General features: G+C 45.5%; 1 protein-coding gene across 3 annotated transcripts in view; it reads right to left on the bottom strand.

Annotated features, from left to right (window-relative positions):
* Positions 1–12,987, bottom strand: part of DOT1L (DOT1 like histone lysine methyltransferase) — a 217,651-nt gene that overhangs the window by 115,290 nt on the left and 89,374 nt on the right. For all 3 annotated transcript variants that reach the window (XM_089690752.1, XM_089690754.1, XM_089690753.1), the window contains exon 6: positions 9,063–9,157. In XM_089690752.1, the coding sequence (XP_089546878.1) occupies positions 9,063–9,157 (95 nt within the window). The remainder of the gene's footprint in view (positions 1–9,062; positions 9,158–12,987) is intronic.

Below are 12,987 nucleotides of genomic sequence, written 5' to 3'. Positions count from 1 at the left end.
TGATCTGAAAACAAATGAAAACCAAAGATATGGGAAATAAAAAGCAAGCGACTAACTAAAAAATCCCTTTGGGCAGATTAACAATGTTGCATTACAGTAACACCACCTGATGCACCTTTGAGCACTGTGGTGTATGAAAGGCACCCCCCAACACACCTTCACTGTAGCACACAGCAAGGCACAGCAATGTGTTGTCAAAAATGGTGCATGCACCTTTTTGTAGATTTGGTGCACAAGACAGTCAAATGAATGGATTGCCTAAACACAATGAACAACAACACGCATTAACACACCGCATGTAACGTTGCTGATAGACATTTGAAGTGATAATACCAGATGTGGCACAAGTTAAAATGAGAGTCACCCCCTTAAACTGTTAACACCTCTGTTGAATCTCACCTCAAAACAGCACAAAAACAAAAAAGTTGATTGTCCTGCACTTACGCACTGAAAAGGGAGAAAACCAAAGTCAAAGGGATACCAAAGTCAACATATGTCATAGACCTTAAACACTAGCTTCAACTATTTTGTGGCTGCAATGTCAGGCTCCTGCAGACACTTCCTCCAGCTTTCAGCCCTTACGTCTGTAAGGGATTTCAGTTAGAAAGCTGTAAGAAGCATAAATCTTCCAGTGCATCGAAGCTCATAGTTCACTTAAGAACTACAAATATGTCTGCAGTGGTGGGGGACGAGACTTGTAGTTTATTCAATCACAAATCTCTGACTAAATAGCAGGGCTGAGTGGGTGGAGACCTGCACAGTCACACAGAATTTAAATGTCACAGCAGTTGTGGGGGGAGGGGTGCTTAGGAAAATGCTATATGTGACACCCAAAGTACAGGTGTAACATGGCCTTAAAAAAACACAAGAGTGACAGCTATACTTGTAGCAAACTTGCTCATCAGAGATGGATGTGGAGTTCCTCTTTTTTATTAGAAGTATTCCTCAACCCTTTATTCCCTACCCCCTCCCTTCCTGAGAGGCACAGGGACAGATGTGTAGGTGTTAAAAGTTGCTGGCAGGCTGGAGCAGCAGGGGGCCCAGCGCTCCAAAGCCTCCCCATAGAGACAGCAGACACTCTGTCCCAAGAACCTGTGTAGGCTCACACATCATAAAACAGATAAGGCATCTTCTCCCAGGAATTGAAAGAGATTGTAACCTCATAAAACCTAACAGTTAAAGGTGACAGAATGAAATGAACATTCCTCAAGTCAGGTTTTTCCCCCTATGTTTCATGTCATGGATTATGACAGATGTTGGTTCTAGATCAGAGTTCGTCCGACTGACCCCTCCCAAAATAGCGTATTGGCCAGTATTCAGAGCCACCCCCCCCCCTGCAGGGGGACTTTAAAAGACAGGCTGGCAAGCCTAAAGAGTTAAGCTAAACACATCTCCTAAATTTTAACATCGTAACAGCAGGAGATCAAAGACCCTTACCGCTCTGCAACTTGGATCTGCTTACCTTAAGGCTTAACATGGCAAGTAACTTAACCTTTTAACTTCTTCCTGTTATCTCTTTGCTGTGCGGTTTCCTATTTTTTATATATAAATATATATATCTAGTTACATTTTCTTTGTAAATATTTTATTGCACCTGTTTGACTCTTTTAGTAATAAATCTTTCTTTCTGAAAGTGTTAAACTGTTTCTAAGCGCTTACTTGCAATTCACGAATTCCTGCCTTTTGAAGAGACGCTACTGTGTTTGTTTAATCCTCTGCCCAATCGGCCTGCAGTGACCGTATTGGACAGGCGACTTTTCAACCATTACAGTGTATATTTTATAAAGAGAGTTTCCCCTTTCTCTGTACAAAAAGTGGTGGTGGCAGTAGAGGGTTAGTTGCGTAATTAACCTGACCCAGTAACAAGCGCATTCAAGCTGCAGGCACAGATTGTAGACCATTAGCTGGACAATTGTTGTGCAGGGTGCAGCTGAGTGATGCGTTGTTACGAGTGTCACATCGCGGTTTTAGATTGACCGGTCCGGTCCTTTGGTCATGAGTTTGGTGAGAAGGTCTGGGGTCTGACGTATTACTGTTGGTCGCGGGCGTGCAATTGTTGCATGTTGAGGGTGGCGATCGGGCGACCGTGACATGTTGTTGGCAGCGTACGTGGGGTAATTGCATTAAGAGCTTCAGTGCAGTGTTAAAAATTGGCTCTGCACTGAAGGATTGTAACCTTTGTGGAAACAGTCCTTAGAAACAAGCGGTGCATATTTTACACACACACACACACACACTCGCAAAAATCTTGAAGAGTTGATTAGTGATCTAGTGGAGTATGATATCCGAGCAGATCAGAACTCGGGGGAAAATTGAACATGAAGAAGTTCCCGCTACCCACATTTCCAGTGGCTCAGAGGCGGCCTCACAGGATAGGCATACAGAGACTGACACTGGAAGATCGCCAAATGTTATCGCCACACCACCGCCTGAGCGTGCCAGCACCGGAGTGCCTGTAACCAGCAGAGACTCTCCTCAGATGAAGGAAGCCCTGAAACGTGTTATGGAGATGGATCCTATGGCATACTTGCAGTTCCTTGACCGCCAGGCTGAGAGAGCGGCAGACAGAGAAGCTGCGGAACGCCAAGCTGAGAGAGAGGCGGAGCAGAGGGAAGCTGATCATCGGCACGAGCTGGAGATTGCAAGGCTCCAGCCACAGCGACCGGGTCAGAACCTCGGGCCCTAGATCACAGGGACGCCACTCTTTCCGTCGGCGCAGCCAAGTTTCCAGTGATGGAAAAGGACAGTGACATTGACACCTACTTATTGTCGTTTGAAAAAAACGTGCCATCAGTACCATGTACCCCCAGCTCAATGGGCTCGGTACCTGACACCAGGGCTACGAGGCAAGGCCCTGGACGCGTTTGTTGAATTGCCAGAGGGGCAAGATGATGATTATGAACTTTTAAAAGATGCCATCATCCGGAAGTACCAGATGACCCCGGAAGTGTACCACAAGCGGTTCAGGTCCATGCAAAAGGGACCTGGGGACTCTTACACGGATGTGGAAAGTCGCTTACGCACCACATTCCGACAGTGGACTAAAGGACTGAAAGCGGATTCCTATGAATCTTTGGAAGATGTCATGATACGAGATCAACTCTTTCACATTTGCCCAGCAGACAGTTCGTCTTGGAGAGGGAGCCAGCATCTACTAAAGCTGCAGCAGATCTGGCAGATACCTTTGTCCACACACGGGTGCCTGACCCTCGCAAGGCTCCTCCAAACAGCTGGAAAGGGGGAAAATCGTCCCTAGCAACCTCTCCTACTTCGGTGAGTCAAGCTTCTCCTCCGCCCACACCTGCAGCGCTTGGAGCCAAGCCATTCCTGCCTGACACCCGCAGATTTTTCACCTGTGGGAAAGCCGGACATCTCAGGATGCAGTGTCCTGAGCAGAAGCAGACGACATCATCTGGCCAGCAACTCTTCTTCTGTGCTGTTCGTTCGCAGGAAGATGCGGGTAACCCCCACCAACTTGCAGCCCGTTACAGTGGGCAACCGGTCTGTAACTTGTTTCCGGGACACCGGGGCAGAAGTCACCTTGATCCGGCCAGAGCTGATTGAGCCAAGGAACCTCATCCCAGGAAAGTTCCTTACCCTCACAGGAGTTGGGGGGACCTGTTCACGCATACCCTGTGCAAAGGTATTCCTAGATTGGGGTGCGGGAAGGGGGATGAGAGAGGTGGGGGTCTCAGATGAACTGCCCACACCTGTTTTGTTGGGTGCTGCTCTAGGCACTCTTGTTTCGTATTATGCCCCTGCAGAGAAGACCTGGAAGGGCCCCCTGGAACTCTCTGGACAAGCCAAGGTACTGTGGACAGATATTGGGGTAATGTCTGGGCCACCGGTGGATGGACAGAGGGAGGGGGCTGGGAATAGAGTGGGGCTACAGGGTTCTCCCTTAGCTGGAGAACGAGAAGAAATCCCCTTGCCTGGGGAGGTATCGAACTCATGTGTCATTGATATTATAAACGTGACTGTTGATAATGGGTGTAATGACAATGGGGAGGATATTAATAATGTCAGCAACATTGATGGTAATGTCAGTCATGTCGTTGATAATCATTGTTAGCATTACCAACCATACCATCAACAGTACTGACATTATGATATTCATGATGAGACAAATTATGTATTTTCACTGTTGGGGGTCATCCACAGTGCTGTGACGGGGGCAGAGGTGCAGTCTCTGGGGGCCGAGCAAGGGGATGGTCTGGATAGGCCTGTTCCTTGCCCAGGCCCAAAAGATTGTGCCTTGATAAGTGCCCAACCGTTGGCCTTGCATTATTATTATACAATATTTATAAAGCGCCAATAGTTCGCTCAGCGCTGTACATTACAGAGGGGAACAGAACATGTGACAGAACAATACCAATACAATGCAAAACATGAGGGGATCGAGGGCCCTGCTCTTACGAGCTTACAATCTAGGACTAGGCAGCCGGCTGGGACTTGTAGTTCCACGCCTCCGGCACCACTGAAAAGGGATTCCCAACGGAGCTTCAGAAGTCCGCTAGCTGTGAGTTGCCCTGTTAAGAAGGGTACACAACAGCCGGCTGGGACTTGTAGTTCCATGCTTCAGGCAGCCCTGAAAAGCAATTCTCAAAGGAGCTTCAGAGGTGAGCTAGCTGGGACTTATAGTCCCACGAGCAAGGCAGCTCTGGAAAGCCATTTATATGGAGATTTAAGTCCAGAGCTAGGTGTGAACTCCCCTACTGGGAAGAGTCAACACAGGCCTGACAGGACTACTGGCCTAGTCACTGGGGGCTGGGAGCCTGTTATGTGATCTCATGTGTCCTGGTGTGTCAACAGGCAAACGTGTCATGGGCAGTGCCAGCATGCTTGGATTACGAGTGCAAGGGGGGTTGATGCTTGGATTACAAAGAGGGTTGCAGGGCCCAGATCCAATCACCCTTCCTTGCCACTAAGGTTCCGGAGCTGCTGGCCAGGCCTCTGATAGATGGTGTCTGGATCCAGAAGGTGCAGGCTGACTGGGCCACAGAGACCAAGGGAATGGCACAGTCGGGAATCCAGGGGTCAGCTAGAGTCTGGGCATTCCCGGTAGTCGTGGTCTTCAAGCAGGATCCGATGACCAGGCTTTTTGAGGACCTTGGACATCTGAGCGCCAGCCCTGTGGTTGTGGCCTGCCCCATGCCCAGGGGCCATGAGGTAATGGAGCATCCAGAAGGTGCCTGCTGTTTTTCCATCATGGACCTGAGCAAGGGGTATGGGCCACCTTCTCTAACGCAGCAGGCTCAGGACGATCCAGCCTTCACTACCCCATGTGGCTTGCCTGAATCCACAGGGAAAGCTAGTTGGGGTTGAGAACGCACCGACCGCCTCTCCAGCGATCAGGAATGGCCCGCAATGCGGAGTGGAACCAGGTGCAGTTGCCCACTTTAGGGGCCTCGCAGTGTTTAGCCTTGTCTGGGAAGAGCCACTTGGGCCCGTCACTAGGCAGGAACCAACCGCCCGTGCCCAGTCTGAGAGTGGAGAAGGGTAGCTGTCAGAGGGGCATGTCAGTGGTTCAGTGTGGGAACACCCCGGTAAGAAGAGACCCCCAGAGATCTGGGCAGGGGGAGACTGAGGCAGTTGAGGCCTGGTCTGCTCCCCAGGCCAAAAAGCAGGTTACGTCAGTCGTGGGTGCAGCTGGCTACGGTAAGACGCCTGGATGCGACGATCATGACTCAGCTGGACCTGTGACTGACCTAGCAGACAGGAAACTGGAGGAACTGGTGTCCTGGATGCTAGCAGGTAACGAGGACTGTCCAGCTGGGATGAAGGTACCTGTGGACACCACTGGGAGGCGAGGTCCAGAATTCACCTGTCCACACAGGAGCTACTACCTTCAGGCCAGATGTAGTCCTAAGCCTGAGGAAGAAGACAGGAGAGGGAAATCTCCTTCTCTACCTCGACAAGAAGCTACATATTAATATGTTAGCAAATGACACCCCTGAGCCGAAGTGTTTTGTTAACAGGTGGGCACCCCAGCAGTTGCCATGGGATTCGGAGAGCCACAGCCGACTGGTGCCCACCCGTGACCACTCACTTGGTCGGCCCAGCAGTGTTGCTGGGGAGAACGGCTTCCTTTTCAGACGGAATTCGGTTCTCCCGCAGTGCAGCGGTACCAGGCCGACCCAATAGGAACCTCTGGACAGAGGTCGGTTGCATCAGGAGGCGACTTGTAGTCCCCTCCCTGGCAACTACCTGAGGGGGAGGAGTAGCATTTTCATTGTAAATATTTTATTGCACCTGTTTGACTCTTTTAGTAATAAATCTTTCTTTCTGAAAGTGTTAAACTGTTTCTAAGCGCATACTTGCAATTCACGAATTCCTGCCTTTTGAAGAGACGCTACTGTGTTTGTTTAATCCTCTGCCCAATCGGCCTGCAGTGACCGTATTGGACAGGCGACTTTTCAACCATTACAGTGTATATTTTATAATGAGAGTTTCCCCTTTCTCTGTACAAAAAGTGGTGGTGGCAGTAGAGGGTTAGTTGCGTAATTAACCTGACCCAGTAACAAGCGCATTCAGGCTGCCGGTGCGTCGATTGCGTTCCATTAGCTGGACAATCATTGTGCACATCGCGGTTTTAGATCGGCCGGTCCTTTGGTCACGAGTTTGGTGAGAAGGTCTGGGGTCTGACGCCGCGAGCGTGACGGATTATTGTTGGTCGCGGTCGTGCGATTGTCGCATGTTGGTGGCGGCGATCGGGCGACCGTGACAATACTAAATTTCCTGTTTGGTATCACCAACACCTGAATTTTACTTCATACACAGGGTAGCAGGCCATCATCAGCCCACACAGAGCAATCCCAGATGCGTTATGCAGGATCAACATACTGCTTGATCTCTCCAGCTCTACTTTACCAAAACACAGAAATTTAAACTGCTCCTTGACCATACTGGAAAAACTGGAGCAGTTAAAGCATGCGGACATGTAACTGAATAGAAAGAGCAGATATTGTACCTACACACACCTTCAATTGCCAACACTATTTCAATTCTTGAACATGGTGGAAACACCCAATCTTAAACTGGCTAAATTTCCTGTTGGGCCCAAACCCACCTCTGAGTCTTCCTCCCAGACTTCCACAATGCAGCAGATGGCATTCCAGGCACTCGGGATCTGCCATGTGTCCAGACAGCTCAAAACTGCAATGGCATCCTCAATGATTGCTGACAAAACTCCAACATACAGCCTTTGCAAATAACTAACTTTTGCTCTCAGACATCTACTTTAGTAGACTGACAATACAAAGCAAATTCTCTTGCACATAGGCCTTGGTTCAGTGTAGACGCGAATAGTCACACATGGCCTTGCTGCCCTCAAGGACTGGGGATGTCCTGGATTAACTACAACAAGAAAAAGAGGACGCACCATCCTAATGCATTATCTTCAGGATTTTTATTTTAAAATAAGTAGAGTTTCTACTTACTCGCATGTAAAAGAAGCCCCCATGTCCCTGAAGGCTGGCGTGTTTCGAAGGATGTCCTTCTTCCTCGGAGCCTAGCAGCAAACGGTTTTTTAGCCAGCTTTATAATCTAATGAATCTAGGGCTCTACTCTCAGTTTCCACACTTAAGGAAGATAAACAATATACTAATTCCCTGATGGCAAAAAGTCAACATGACCTCTGTTCTTTAAGGCCTTTATGGGTCAAGTCTACGCCATGTACCAAACATGCTATGCACTGACCCAGTTACCAAAAAGCGGGCCTTGTAACTGTATTTCAGTAATGGATTGTTACTTCTGTCTCTATGGCCTTCTTAACAACTTACGTATACTGACCAAATTTCTTAGATCCTGTGGTTTTCTAAAAGCCAAGGATAATCACAACTGATTAAAGCAAAACACGGGTCAAAACTTATTTTCCCATGCAGTGGGGCTTGACTTCTTTTCTTTTGTGAACTTGGTAATAATGTTGATTCAGTGTTGCACGTTTCTCATTAGCCCATTCTACACGCAGTAAAGTGAAACAAGAAGAGAAACACAGTGCCTCTAAGTGTATAGACTGTAAGATGTTTTAATGGTAAAACATACATTTAACAACGCACATATGAATGGTGGTAAGTAGGCTCATAAAGGGTTAAAAATGCACAGCGCCTGTAGTTAGGTTCAGGAAACAATGAGCAAGGATGACGGCTGGACAGCAGGGAGCGCTGGAGAGGTGTAGGTGGAAAGCCTGATGTGCAAACCTGGCAAGTCTCTGCACTCTGGAGCAGCGGCGATGGCGTATGACATCATAAGCATGCAACACATTTCTGAGCATGCGGGGGATCCGTGGACTGGCAGGCTCATTTCTCAAGCATAAGGGGAACACTGACACACAGGTGCCTTATATTAAGCAGAGGGAGGTGTAGAACAGAATGGGAAATACATAGTAAAGGATGGGGGGGCCAAAAGGTGTCAAATAAAAACGGGAATGCAAAGCAGAGGAAACAATGAATGGGACCATGAAAACTATTTTTTTTTACGGTTTTTGGCTAGTTTTCCTTTAGTAATGAAAAAAAGAAAAAAAAAAATCAGGAGATATTCATTACCATTTACCACCACATAAAAACCCAACCTGTCCTGAAAAAGAAAAAAAAAAAAAACCAACACAAACACACTATCTATAATCCACCTGGATGCACAAAGTAGTTGTGATATGTACAGTTTTCCTAACACATGTCAAAATTGCAAAAGTGGCATTAAGATTTGTTTTACCCTTTGACGCGACCCTTAAACATTCTCTAAATCCACCCACCTTGAACATAAACTTTATCCTTTAACCTTTTACCCAAGACTTACCCCTAATCTCAGGCAAAATGGATACTATCATGACAATGCAATGTTGCATTATTAAAGGCATATACATGTTCATGAAAATACCAGATAAAATACTAGATAATAAAATTATGCAATGAGAGTCATTGGATTTTTTTTTTTTTTTTATGTGCCAGGTTTCTCATGCAAAACCTGCTTCAGAATCAAATGATTCCACATCACACACACTGCAGAATAATGGGTTATCAGACACCACATTAAATACAAACTGCTGCAAAAGATAACAAACTTACTTCTGCATATTTGGCTGGGATGTCTGCTTTTTCTATTCCATAATGATGTTTTCCTCCAGTGGCTGCAGCAACCTGCAGGACAACCTGCCCAACACCTAGATTGGAAGAAGAAGAAGAAGAAAAAAAAAAGGTTTAGCTCTATTAATGCAACAAATTAGGAAGTAACTCACAAGAGCAAGCTGAAAGGATATCAAGAATCAAAATATCCAAAATTATCCATCAAGCCTGAAGATGGAAGTATTTAAAACTACAGTATTTTTGCTGAATGCCTTTAAATTCTATAAGGGTCAATATGCTATTTAACAGGTCAAATAAATACAATATATATTTTCTTCTTTTCTATTAATGAAATAAGGAAAAAAACATGAATATTGACACTTGCCTCATAATTGTTAATGCTTCCAAATTTCATTGCTCCTCCAGCCCACATCAAAAAGGCTTGGCGCTGCCATTTTTAAAAATGACATTGGTGGCCAGCTGCTTATTAGCTTTTTGGGCCGACCTACTGATGAGTATTGTCAGATCTCATGTGTGCATTTATTTGTTTTTATGAATCTACTAATATACTTTTCTTTTTCTTTTTTAGGGAAGGGGAGGGGGTGAGGTCCACTTAAAGTGTATTTCCAGTTTTGCAGCCAAATTAGGATAACATCCACTTTGTTACTTGTATCCTCATTCACATAGTATAACTTCACTTCAGCTAATCTTTTTTTAGATGCTCATTTCTGGAAAATCCAGCAAAGAAAAAACCTACAGTTATGTTTATAGGGAGGCTGGAGATCTTCGTTTGTCAAAATGACTGTCTGTGCTGGATTATCTCTTCTCATCAGTCGTGAAATAGAATTTAACACTGTATGTCCTCACAAAGTATTACAGATTTAGAAGCAGGTCTCCTGCACTGAAGGTTAATGAGGGTCAGCTCAGTGTTGTCCCCAGTCTATGTGGGGACACAGACAACGAGACTGTATACAATTGCATGCAATCTGTCATCACTCTTCAAAAACATAGGTCAGTAATATTTAAATATTCTTTTTAACACGCGTTAAATCTACACTTTTTGCAAGAAAATTAATTAAACCTACCAGACAAATACACATTTTCTGAAAGCAGAGGCCTTGTAGAATAAAATGCTAGCTGTTGCAATTTTTATGTTTAACAACATTTGCAAAACTGATCAAAACATACGTTTGGGAAAAAATACACAAATTAATTGGCACAATATGAGACTTATGGTAAAATGTAAAAGATGGGGCTGTGTTAAAGTGTACTAAACCCACAACAGTAAAATCAGTCTGTATATGCAGTACAGCAGGCTTGTTATACTCCCTGTGGAACCTAAGGGGTTAATCCTCTGTATTGTGTAAAAAGGCAGTTTGCCCCTGATTGCTCCGATCCTCCCCTTGTTTAAGAGTCCACCTATCTCCTGATAAGACAGACTAAATGGTAGGAATTTTACACATGCTCAGTTTTGTGTGTATTGCTAGAAAGTTTTTTTTTTTTTATTGGGAGAGTGCATGTGATCAGCATAGGGCCAATCAGCACAGTCCAGACAGAGGTCAGGGGTTTTGCATCTTCCTAGAGCAGAAAGAAAAGTCCTACCAGCTTCAGCTAGTACCTGGCAGATAGAAGTCACAAGACTGCTCTAACTTCTGATGAGAAAAAGTATTTAACAGTTGATATTTACTAAAATAAATGCATCTCCATGTTCTGTGTACTGTGGGAGACCAGATATAGTGAATGCAGGGTCCTGGGTTTAGCAACACTAAGTAAAAGGGATACCAAACGTGTCAAGCTATAAAATTGCACATGCCTGTGAAAAAGTAAACAATTCCCAGAACTGTCCATATGAAGCTTTTAAATCCTTTAAATTCTAGAGCTGATCATGAATTATGACCCCAGAATTATTGCCCTCCAATGGCCGCAGCAATACCATACATGCGTGGCACAAGCACTGTTTACACATGTGGCTTTCAAGTCGATTTACCTTTGCATGTATGAATGTGGCAGCAAGGGCTGCTTTTACATTTTTATTTTATAAAAATGTATTTAACACTTTTTTAAATTTAAAGTGTTACTAAACCCACAATAGTAAAATCAGTTTGTATATGCGTAAAGTATACTTGTTATACTCCCTGTTGAACCTAAGAGGTTAATACTCTGCATTGTGTAAAACACTGTTTGATCCTGACTTCTCTGATCCTCCCCTTCTTCCAGTGTCCCCCTCATCTCCTGATCAGACATATCGTGTGGAGTCACTCTGCACATGCTCCGTTTGGTGTATATTGTTTTTTTTTTCCTTGGGAGAGTGCATGTTATTAGCACAGAGCCAATCAGCACTGTCCAGAGGTCAGGGATTCTGCATCTTTCTAGAGCAAAAAGAAAACTCCTTGTGACGGGAGTGACTTTTGGGAGTGGGGGGACCTCTGTATCATCTCCCCAAATCATTATGTTTAACCCACCCTGTGCCTGTTTAAGGGGTACAGGGTGTGTATGTGAATGTCTGAGTCTTGTGTATAGTGTGTGTTCCTTTGTCTAGGCCACATGGCTGTCCATTGTCTGTTTGCCATGTGCTACCCCCCATTGTGCTGTGCCTTCCTGTCCAGCAAACTATTATGGGATGTACGGTTTGTGTATTGGTGTGGGGGTTGGTCAATGTCCTTTGCCGCATGGCTGCATCCCATTGTTCTGTGTCTTGGGTTGGTTGGGGTGGATCCCTGTAGCCCTTCCCACTGATAGGGCGGGCTGATGATGTATTTCCTGTTCCTGGTTGTGTTTCCCCGCCCTCTGTATATATTCTGTGTTTTGTGTTAAAATAAAGAGTTGGCTTCCTGTTTTAGGAAGAGATGGGTGCTGTCTATTTTCCTGAGGGATTTCAAGGGTGTGGTCCGTGGATGGTGTTCGGATGGGGGAAGTTGCAGTATAACGGAATATACCCAAGTGCGGTCGGGTACCGGATCCGTTACACTCCTCCTACAAGCTTTAACCCGTGCTCTGCTGAAATCACAAGACTGCTCATACTGCTGATGAGAAAAGGTGTTTAGCAGTTTATATTTACTAAAATAATTGCACTTCCAAGTTCTGTGTACTGTGGGAGACCAGATATAGTGAATGCAGGGTCCTGGGTTTAGTAACATTTTAACTTAAACTAAATAAATTAACTATTGTCATCACAAAGGGTTTAACAAGTCTCTATGTGATAGCATGGGCAGGTTACAGGTTTTCTTTATGAAGGACATAAGAGGGTCTATTACACCCTTAATGTCACTGTTCACCACTGCAGCTAAATCAATGAGATTGTGCTTTACTAACCACTTCCCTGTCCACATTAGCAGCTGAATAACAGCCCTTGACCCCTGAAGTGAAAAAATGTTCGGGGTACAGATTTGGTACTGTAAAAGTGATCAGGTGGTTGAACATATCCAAGCTGTACAGTGCACCCCCTCAGGGTACAAAGGTCATTGACAAAGGGAAGGCAGGAAAAAGTCCTCAGCAAGTGAAAAACAGGTACAACCTTTGGAAAGCAGGAGGGCCAAGGGACAATAAACCCCCATATCCCTATGCAAGGCACTCGCAATATGGGAGGTGAAAGTGATCAACCCTCTGAGATAGCATGAATAGGGGGAACATCCCGCACCCCCTCAAAGAAAGGCTTCCAGAGGACCGACAGTGGCAACCAGGAGGGCACAGGAGGTGCCACATGGCGAACCCTTTGGATGATGGTATGAACAAAAGGAGTGTGCGACCATGGTTCGCAGCAGAAACCCGACCGTTAATGTTGCCCCAGGTAAGCTTTTGTTGAAAAAGACCAAAACCCGAGGCACCAAAAGGGGTGTGGATGGACACCCAGAGCCTAACACCAGCTGATGTAAGCCTTCCACGTGCAACGATAAATCTCCCAAGGGGTAAATCTGTATGCAAACACAGC

Source organism: Staurois parvus, unplaced genomic scaffold (genome assembly GCF_062004578.1).
Source record: "Staurois parvus isolate SC_StPar_1 unplaced genomic scaffold, SC_StPar_1.0 ptg000541l, whole genome shotgun sequence".
In the NCBI taxonomy this organism is placed as follows: Eukaryota; Metazoa; Chordata; class Amphibia; order Anura; family Ranidae; genus Staurois; species Staurois parvus.
This window is presented reverse-complemented; position numbering and strand designations above follow the sequence as displayed.